This window comes from Gymnodraco acuticeps, unplaced genomic scaffold (genome assembly GCF_902827175.1).
Source record: "Gymnodraco acuticeps unplaced genomic scaffold, fGymAcu1.1, whole genome shotgun sequence".
NCBI lineage: Eukaryota > Metazoa > Chordata > Actinopteri > Perciformes > Bathydraconidae > Gymnodraco > Gymnodraco acuticeps.
This window is the reverse complement of record NW_022989843.1, coordinates 2970994-2981909: the sequence shown is the minus strand read 5'-3', so window position 1 is coordinate 2981909 and position 10916 is coordinate 2970994. Positions and strand designations below refer to the sequence as shown.

Here is a 10916-nt window from a genome sequence, read left to right as displayed (position 1 = left end):
CGGCTTTCACACCAGCGCTTTTCCCTTTCTAGCTCCGAGCTAGAGCTTTTCTGGTTCAGCTCCGGTTTCCCTTTTCTGCTCCCGCTCTGTTCACACCGCCCAGCACCCGACTGGTGCTGCCGCTGCTGCGTCATGACGTCACCGTTTACATCGCTGATTTGCTCCCCAACGACATTACGGCGCTCACAACAACGGGGAACTGCGTCGGGTCGATGATCGTGTTGCTTTTAATCACACGAAGCCAGAATAAATTGAATAACGACTTCTCCAACCTTATACTTTGCTCCAGAGTGCCGTGGTTCATTGTTTATTAATGTGTTTCTGCAGCATTTACCGACCGCTGCAGTGTTGGCTGCTCTTCCACGGGAGTTTATTCTCCTTCGTTAGCTCCCTGTTAGCTCACACTGCAGCGGCCGCTCTAAAGTATTCACTGTCCGACTCACACACGCAGCTGATACCCCCAGTTCCCCTTAGCCTAAATGAATGTGTGTCAGTCTGAATTGACGCTGTTTGGTATCACAACGCTGTTATGAAAGTTTCTCTGGTATAAAATGGGTGATGTTAGCATAGCAACCGAAGCTAAACTGACTACTTGCTATTGCTATCCTATTGTGGCATAAACCGTTTTCTACAGGCACATTTTACCGGCGTATTTTTATTATGATTCTACTTGTGATAGTCGGACACGACAACCTGTGCAGCCCATGTATTGATTCCATCCGATAGCTGCTATAATACAAAACAACACGTCTGCCTCTCTCCACAATTATCAATAACAGTGAACGGATGGTCAAAGTAAGGTACAAATAAACAGAATCACACGAAGCCTGGTTAGTGTTGCCTGACTTTATAAAGTGTGTTTATAAGCACTACTGCTTGTAGGCAGGCATGACAGTCGACCCATGTTCAGGGGAGGTGGGTTTAGTTTCCTGCACGCCTCGACGTAAGAGAGACGTAAGCGAGCCAGGGGGGCGCCGAAAATTGGGGGAAATATATATTTTATTAAAAAATGTAATGTAATTGTGATTTTAAAAAAATAAATAAAACAATTTCCCGATTTTGGATCAACAAAGTACATCTTATTATCTTATCTTAACAGAACTACGTCTATATTGCGTACAGAGTCCATACATACACTATGGCGCCCCCCCCTAATTCAGGTAAGTTGAACTGCCCCAGCCCCGCAGGCTGTTTATGTCCTCAAGGAGCGAGGGGGACTGACACTTGACCCGCCGCCTTTGACCTGCTGTGACTCGGGAGAAGAAAACAAAGACGGTAATTAGCATGTCGAAAAGAACAAAGTTATCTGGTGCCCAGGGAAGAAAGAAAAGAGGAGAAGGAGGACAAACGGGAGAAAGACAAAGGTACACTAACGTTAATGTGATGATGATTAAACAAAGTCAAAAAATTGATTGTAGTTACCGTTGATGGAACAGTTTTAACTTGCTAGCTTACTTTTAGACGATAGCAAGGTCGTTTGTTTGCTAATCAATAGTTACATTTAGAGTTAACGTCAATTATTACCGTTACTCCCACCTTAAATTCAGGGACATTTGGAAAGAGTTACATCACCTGCTATATATCATCTACTATATCTGTTGAGGTGAGCCAATGTTTGCCCTGCTTGTAGTAATAGGCTAATAATGATAGTCATTCAAATACTATTCCTTTTACATCCCCTCAATAATTTATAGTTGTAGGCCTTTAATTGTATTGCCTTACAGTTTATGCTGTCTAAAGTATGTTCAATAATCAATAGTGTAACGTTTACATCAGTGTTAAAATGCTTGTCACTACTGTAAATACTGCCTTTATCTTTAATATGCTATATTACAATGTATGTAGCTGCTTCTTTTCCATCTGGTAAGTCGCAGAATATGCAGGTGCATCTAAAAGAATAACTATATCATAGAACTGTTTTTCTTTAATTTAATAAAACAAATGAATCATATATTCTAGATTCATTATGCATGAAGTGAAATATTTCAAACCTTTTTTGTTTTAATTGTGATTATTACAGCTTACAGATCATGAAAATCAATAATCCTGTATCTAGTATACTATTAGATAAGGATTTATAATACAGATATTTCGATCTTCTGAAAAGTTTATTCAAATATGTACTCAATACTTGGTCGGGGCTCCTTTTGCAGAGATAAATGCATCAATTCTACATGGAGGCAATATATTCCATGATATTGTAATTATTTTGTGAGCTGTTCCTGTTTTCTGATTTCTATAATATAATTTGGTCTAGCAAATATAATGCATCTCTTGATGGTCACATATACTTCTCTTCTCTCTCCAGATGCACTATTGACATTTTTTGGGCCTCATACCACCTCAGCAGAGCCCAGCCCTGCAGCATCAAGCACTCCTGTCCCTTCCACCTCAGCAGAGCCCAGTGATACAGCATCAAGCGCTCCTGTCCCCTCCACCTCAGCAGAGCCCAGTGATACAGCATCAAGCGCTCCTGTCCCCTCCACCTCAGCAGAGCCCAGTGATACAGCATCAAGCGCTCCTGCCCCCTCCACCTCAGCAGAGCCCAGTGATACAGCATCAAGCGCTCCTGTCCCCTCCACCTCAGCAGAGCCCAGTGATACAGCATCAAGCGCTCCTGTCCCCTCCACCTCAGCAGAGCCCAGTGATACAGCATCAAGCGCTCCTGTCTCCTCCACCTCAGCAGAGCCAAGTGATACAGCATCAAGCGCTCCTGTCCCCTCCACCTCAGCAGAGCCAAGTTATACAGCATCAGGGATAAAGGCTTCACCAATAGACCCTGCCGACTGGCCATCTGTTCTTACTGATAATATAATATAATGACAGGACAGAGTTTGTTCAGAGTGGACCATATCAAATGAAACCTAGTTTTATCTTTCCCAAACAAAAAGACGGGAGAAGGTGTCAGCAAGACTATTTTAACAGAGTCTTAATCAATGGAGAAAAAATCAAAAGAAGCTGGTTGATGTATTCAAAAAAGAATGATAGCTTGCACTGCTTCTGCTGCAAAATGTTTTCACAGAGAAATTACATACTCAATAGGGAAGGACTAAAGGACTGGAAAAATGCAAGTCACTTGCTCAAGGTACATGAAGAAAGCAAGGAGCACAACACAAACATGGCAACATGGAAGGAGTTAGACGTCCGTCTTGCCAGGGGGCTTACAATAGATATGCAAGAGATGGCCCTTGCTCAGGCTGAGAGAAATAGGTGGCGCGACGTTCTCACCCGATTCGTGGCAATAATTCAGTCCTTAGCAGAGAGAAACCTGGCTCTGAGGGGGTCCACAGACACATTAAACCAACCAGACAATGGCAACTTTTTAAAAGAAGTGGAGCTTATGGCCAAATTCGATCCAGTCATAAAGCAGCATGTTGGTAGGGTGGCAAGTGGAGCTGGCAGTCACACACATTATATGGGCAAAATAATTCAAAATGAACTGATTGACTCAATCAGCTCTAAAATACTGGACACAATTGTGGAAGAGATAAACGGTTTGCAAAGTAACGTAACGATCACTTCGGTTAGATAAGTCAAGTAGACCATGCTACACTATACGAAATACTCTCTTACAAAAGCCCTGCATTTAAACATGTTAATGTTACTTTAGTAAAAGTATGCTAGTATAATTAGCAACAAGTGTTGTTAGAGTATTTAAAGTAGACACAAGTTATTATATTATATCATTTGATTTATTGTTATTACCGATGCACGAGTTGACTTAACTGTTGTAGTTGGAGCTCATTTGAACAATGAGCTAACTAATTATTACTTTCATAATGGTGTAATGTGCCGACTATTTTCTACATTAATAGATGAAGGTCTGGTTTGTTCAAACTCTCAAACTAGTAGGACCAGAGCCCCAGAGACTCTAGGGCTCTGAGTAGGACATGCTGTCATAATTACCCAGAGTCCGAAGTGACACCTTTACAATGTTAAAGCTGTTGGATAAATGTAGTGACGTAAAAACTAAAGTATTCAAGATAGTGTAGTGGAAAAGAGATAATGTTTTTTTTTAAAAAATGTTACCAAAACAAAATCTCTTGTTTTGGACTGACAGTAATGATTCAAGAAATAGTAGATAAATAAATACACACACATCAATGTGTTGTGGATGGAACACAACAAATGGTGCTCTTACCTGTGATGCCTCCTCCACACATTATAACCAGACTGTATCATTCAAACTATAAGTAACAGTTCTAGCTACTTGACTTCAGACAAACAATTCAAAAGACAAAATCAACACAATGTATTGAAAGACCAATCTTTATTTCTCTCCTTTTGTTTGTGTTATTAAACCCTGTCAATCTAAAAAACTGAGCAACTCAACAGTTAACTTTATATTTCTTATTGTCCAAAGCATCTATTACACTATTTGTTCCCCTCTCATATTCACAGGATGGATGATTAGAGACTTTGGGGGAAACCTCAGCTTTATGAACGCTCAGCTCTGTTGCTTTGGCCAGAGAGGGCTGAGGGTCTTTCCCTGCGAGGAGTCCTCCTCGTAGGGAAAGACCCTGCAGACCTGATGGAGGAGGACTTACACCAGCTGCACCTACAGAACTTAGCCCATGCTGGGCATAGCTGTTACCACCTGCACAGGCCTAGCCTGTCAATTAACAGATTAACATTTAGTGTAACTTATGTATATTATTTCGTTTTTATTTTTTTTTTAAAATGGTGATGGTTCATGCTTGATAACTTTTAGTTCACATTTCAATAAATTGTATTTGCACTCCTTTTGTCCGTTATCCTTACTGAAAATGTTAAATTACACATTCACATCTGACTGAAGATTGGTACCATTTATTTATGACGTTCCAAACTCGGCGGCACAAGTGATGTGAAGCTCAAAGTGCAAATGCATTTGATCAGCTGACTTTTTTTTTGCCAAACTTTATAGGCCTGACAATCACACTGTCTCTGTGCAACGTAAAACACAAAACAACACAAATGAAGTTCCTGTTAGACTACAAAACTAGTCAGTGTGCAGGTCTTTGTGTTACAATACAAGTGTCTCTTAGTGAATGTCCTGTACTGCTCTTAAATCTCATCACATCAGCTTTTCCTTTCCCTCTTGGATGTTCTTCTGGACCCTCAGAGAAAGAGAACATGGTGAAGCAGTCCTGTCTCTCAGGCCTGTCCTTTCCTAACAGAAATATCAAAAAACATATTATTGCTGAGCAAGTGTGTTATTTAAGAAAGAGGTGTGTTTGTTTGTTCATAAATATAATGATTTTTTATTTGAATGTGTTTTTTAAATCCAACAGTGTACTACAAAGATAATCAGATTATGAATAAACCATTCTAAATTCATCAACATTGAAATAAATGTATTATTAAAATAATATTTAACTGTTATCAAAACTTAGTGCAACTGTGGAAGCTTGCTCTGTTCGGTTGTCTCACTGAAAGACAAAGGGTCGCAGCTCTCACTATGTGATGTTGCTTGGTAAAATGTAAATGTAACCTTTTGCTAAGAAAGTACACTCAACATCACTGATGTGTAGGTGATCTAGTATTCAGTCATGTTTAATGGCATGTCTATCAGTGTATTGGAGTCATTACTTTATGCATTCTTTGTAAAGCATGAAAAAGGTGTACCTTGGAATCCGTGCTGAAGTTCTCTGCTGCTAGGAGTCCAGATCTGTCTCTCCTCCTCTGGTCCAGGTCTGTCTCTCCTCCTCTGGTCCAGGTCTGTCTCTCCTCCTCTGGTCCAGGTCTGTCTCTCCTCCTCTGGTCCAGATCTGTCTCTCCTCCTCTGGTCCAGGTCTGTCTCTCCTCCTCTGGTCCAGCCTGTCTGGATCACCTTAAGGAGACTTTGAACAAACAGATGTAAAGTTACATGCATGGGTTACAGACTTCTTTCCATGCAAACAACTTTTTATCTTCTTTTAAAAACAGGTCAATCTTATTGTTATACTTAAGAAATGGCTGGATATCACAGTCCTTATACTGTATCAGTTTGATTGAGTATTATTGTGTAGGTCCTTTTTATTTTACTGTTACTTTGGATGAGGTTTTCATGAGTCAGTCAAATTAATTTGTTTTCATATGCCATATTCATATGTATCACACACGTAAGGGTAAGACACAAACCTATTGAACAAATGCAATGCAATGGATAAGCTTCATTTCCACTGAAGTCACAGATAACGTCATATATAATATTTAAACAAATCATTTCCTTGTCACTAAAGCATTGACTACGCTATTCATCGTCCTTAAATGCAGGAATTAAGTTACATGTTCTGTTCTACAGCCACGATGAGGCTGTTTCTCAAGTGTGAGGATAATACAATTAAAAGAGGCATTGGTAATAATATTAAAAACAACAATGTTTGGGTCGTTCGTCGGATAGGCGGTTAGCTGCAATAAATAACTCCAGTTCAACAAACCATATTACAATATCTAAGGGAGCGTTATTATCTTGAAATGTGACGTTCATATTTTAAAGATACACATATTTCATTGTGAGGTTGATTTAATATACACTAAGCCTCTCTTCAACAATACGTTGACGTTAGCTAGTCTATTTTATGCTATAGTAGAGCATAGCGAATTTAAATGAACCTTAACAATGCATACAGTAACCTAAATAGCAAACTAACTATCTAACGTACAAAGATGACCTTATTTTAGCAACCTCGCACAGAAGCCTTTTGGTATACAGTAGCATCCCACTTAATGTTTTACACTCTTGGATGCTACGCATAGCATCGTTAGCACAGATGGAGCTACGATTGCTCAAATGCTACCCCACCTCTAAACATTCATTAACGTTAGCTTAATAAAAACACCAGTAACATAACATAAAGTACGCAGGGTTGACTTACCGAAGAAACTGCATTCATGGACGGTCTGTTTCAACGGCAGATAAATCCTATATTTGCAGGACGAATAGTCCACCAGGAACCAACACAACAAACATGGCCGAGTTCAAGTAGTGTTCTCCTCATGAGCTGAGCCGCTGTAGCATCACGGAGCTAACGGAGAGGAGCTAGGAGAGAGGAGCTAGGAGCAGCAGCCCCGTTGTCATGAAGGGGGAATCTACTATATACAGAATATGTTTTTGTAGATCCAGGCTAGAAACATGTTCATTTTCTGATGTTAAGTTGGACATTTTAACAAAGGGTCTACGGGAATTGCTCCCATCTGCATCCATCGCCTACAGTTTGCAGCATTGGGCTTCACCGCACTGTCCCGGGGTTTGCCGCTTGGCTCTGATAGGCCAGAAGTCGGTTTGATTGCATTAGGGCTCGATTGCTTATCCTGTCTGAGTAGCCCGGATGAGGCTGCATCGCAATTTTTGACGTCGAATTTTACACACCGAATTTTTTTACATCGAATTTTAAACACCGAAATATTTGACGTCGAATTTTTTTCACTTGAATTTTTGGGATCTGAATTTGAACATTCGAATTTTTTTAACTTGAATTTTGACATTTTTATTTCACATAGATAAATTCGGAGCAAAAAAAATTCAGATTCATGATTTTCAAAGTAATTATTTTCAATGCTATAAATTCGGTGTCTAATAAAATTCAAATACTTCTGTCTCTTGTTTGCTTCCATACTTCTCTGCCTCCACGCATAGATGGGACATCCTGCTGAAACATGTCAAAACAACCCTGAAATCGTGGTCAGAGACTAGATGGGAAAGCAGGATAAAAAGCGTTGAAGCAGTAAAGTACCAGGCTGGGCAAATCAGAGAGGCTCTTCTGGAGGTGAGGGAAACAACTGCAGACCCTGTGGTGAGAGTTGAAGCCCAGTCTTTGGCTGAGGAGATTGGATCTTACCGTTTTATCATTTGCACAACCATATGGTATGACATCCTCTACAAGATCCAGCATGTGAGCAAACTGATGCAGTCACCCTCCATGCAGTTAGATGTGGCTGTCGACCTGCTGAAGAAAACAGGAGATTCCCTCAATTGGTCAGGGCCGGCCCTGGGCCGCGGACAGACGGGTCTCAGTTGGTTTGGTGTCCTATGTTTACTTTTAATACTTTTACAACTTTTGGCCCGTAATTTCAATTCCCCATTTCAGCGACCTGAGAGAGAGAGAGGGGGGGGGGGGATATATCCAGTCTCTGATTGTGTTACGTTATTATGAGTGCTCTCATACTTGTTTGATTCTGAAATTGTATATATTTATATAAATATGTGTGTGTATATGTCCGCATCTGTAGCCTGTTATTGTCTCATTATACCGCACTGTGAATGAATTAAAAGTAAATATATAAGTCATCATGAACACATCTGTCCATCAGACAGAGGGCTGCTGTGCCTTCTGTCATCATTAATGGACGTCTCTTTAAAATGACCGCTCAGAGGAGAGGAGTTCTCATTTCTCTAACCGCCTGCTGCTTCCCCTCCTCTCTCCTCGGTTCCCCTCCTCAGTCCTCCGCTCGCATCTCCTGTGGGCGGCACCAAGTCTCGAGGAGGGGAGTCGAGGAAATTTGAGTATTGAGAAACCTCTAAGGTTTACAAAAAGCTTCAGGGATTACTGAGTCGACACACTTTCCGAAGCCTCGGCGTAACATCACTAGTACTTCTCCAACCTCTGGTAAGACTGCCTGTCGATGATTATTTGAAAAAACATACCCGGAAACGTTTTCTATGTTGTTATTGGACTGACGCTAGCTGCGTCATTTACGCGCCTAGGTGACCTCAGCACATGCGCCGCTATGTTTTGAAAACCCGGACAGCCAAAGCCTCTCACTGCATTCTACAGCAATACATGTGCATACAATTATATACTCATGATGCATCTAATGTAACAGAAAGGTAAAGCATGCCAAAGTCTCTGAAGAAGTCCTGCAGCGCTCAGACCTCCATCAGCAGATACTTCGGAGGTCTGAGCAGCAGCACTGTGCCTCAGTGTGGGACTAACAAGAATCCTGCCGAGCAGCAGCTCTCAAGGGGCAAGGTGAGGTTTGCTTTATTGAACGCATGCTTAGGTCAGATAAAAGTAACTTAAATATGATTAGTGACCTAAAACCGTTTGTCCTGCAGAAGAAACTGTCCCCTGGTGATGGTTTTGGATTGCCAACAAAACGAGCCAAACTTTCTGTACAAGACCTGCCGGTGGAGGATTTAAACTGTGAGCCTTCCTCCTTTCAGAGCAATACAAGTGAGTGTGTGCACCGCAAACCAAAAATCCTCACATTTACCCTACACATGTCACTCTCAGCCAAACCCATTCCAGGCAGTTAAACCCTCCTGTTTATGGGAGAGGTTTGGAATTGACATGAGCTGCTCATCATGTTTAAACCAACAAGTTAAAGATCCCTATTATACTGTTTTTCATCAATATGTTATAGGTCTCAGATATATACAAAACATGTCTCTGAAGTGTTTGGCTCCAAATACCAAACAGATCATGCATTTTAGCATCCCATAATCCCCTCTGTTTCAGCCCTGTTTCAAAAGTGCTGATTCTCTGTCTTTTACTTTAGAGGAAAAATAAGGAGCCACGCTCCACGCCCCTCTGAGAGATATTTGGTTATAAAGAACACAATAGTGCTCTAGGAGGAGATTCAGGTGATAAGGTGGGGGTGGGGGGGGGGGGGGGGGGGGGGTACCTTGGTTGGTTATTGGCTAATGGTTACATAAGCCAAAACAATCGTTATTACATCATAAAGTGGCCAAAATCTGATCAGCTCATTTTCGGACAGGTTTTTATATAAATTGATCAAGACAAAAAGTGAGAGAATTTTTTTTCCTGGAACTTTCAGAATCTCTTTACATAGAGGGGACACATGTTGATGTATAAAAGACATGGAGAAGTGGAGTTTGCACAATAGGTGACCTTTAAATCGTTTTGACTAATATGCGATGATTTGTATGACGAACTTGATTAATAGCAGCAAATCCTGTGCATCCAGGTAATAATGTATGAATAGGAAAACAAATATTTACGTTTGTGATGTTCTTTTTATGGATTATTACTCTTTATAGTCATATTTCATCTGTCTTTCTTGACACTCTAGAGACACCGGTCATCTCGAGCCGAGGAGCAGCAGGCCTCTGCTCCTCCACCTTGGAAAAGCTGAAAGGCTTCACCTGCTCGACTGAGGCCGGTGATGGTGCTAGCAGTCAAATCTGTGACGGAGGAAGCAGTATCCGGCCTCCTCAGGATGTTGCTGAACAACACAGCAATACGAATAAACTTCATCAGCCGGGAGAGGAGGGTGAGGAGGAAGGGGATGTTGAAGAAAAAGGGGGTTCAAGGTTTGCTGCTTCAAAACAGGTAAACTCTAAGTAAATCGTCTGTGTTTATACCAGCATTTAAAAATATTTAGCAATATTTTATTCTTTGCCTGAGCCATATCTTGACATGTAGAGGACACAACAACCTCTAAAAAAGGTAAGATAAGAATGTGTTTACATGACAAACACTCACATCATGATAGAGCTCTTTGATCAATGGATTGTGGAAAAGAACATCATCATAATTTATCTCTGTTAAACACGTTTTCCCGGCAGAGAGGAGAAGGCTTAGGGTTCCTTCAGATAACAAACCAACACAAATGTTTGAGCTGTGAAGAGTTTCTTCATTCTGCTCAGATCTCTTTAAAAACATTATGACACAAGCTTATTTTGTTGTACGTCAATCACCTTTAATTTCATTATTCTATATTCTTTAAGGAGTGAAAGGTATTGCAATTAAAACAACAATAGCACTAAAGTGATAGATCAGCCTAGCCAATACATGGGCTGATACGAACTGAATGCAGATAAATCAGTTTAATGTATTCTACACCTGTAAAGTTTTGTCATGCCAAATCGGGCCATGAGCGTAAAGTGGGGGTCAATTAGAGACACATAGACTCACAAAGTAAAAGCAATACCAGCATTGCTTCTGCCGCTGGTATCAAAAAGTTCCTCTCCAGAAACGGCAACAATGTGC

General features: G+C 40.8%; 1 protein-coding gene across 2 annotated transcripts in view; it reads left to right on the top strand.

Annotated features, from left to right (window-relative positions):
* The first annotated feature begins 8314 nt into the window (after positions 1–8314).
* Positions 8315–10916, top strand: part of msh3 (mutS homolog 3 (E. coli)) — a 42903-nt gene continuing 40301 nt past the window's right edge. Inside the window, exons 1-4 of one of the 2 annotated variants that reach the window (XM_034238152.1) lie at positions 8315–8570; positions 8788–8933; positions 9020–9137; positions 9988–10256. In XM_034238152.1, the coding sequence (XP_034094043.1) occupies positions 8799–8933; positions 9020–9137; positions 9988–10256 (522 nt within the window). In that variant the 5' untranslated portion in view covers positions 8315–8570; positions 8788–8798. Of the gene's footprint in view, positions 8934–9019; positions 9138–9987; positions 10257–10916 lie in introns of both variants that reach the window. The other variant, XM_034238160.1, reaches the window with a different exon arrangement.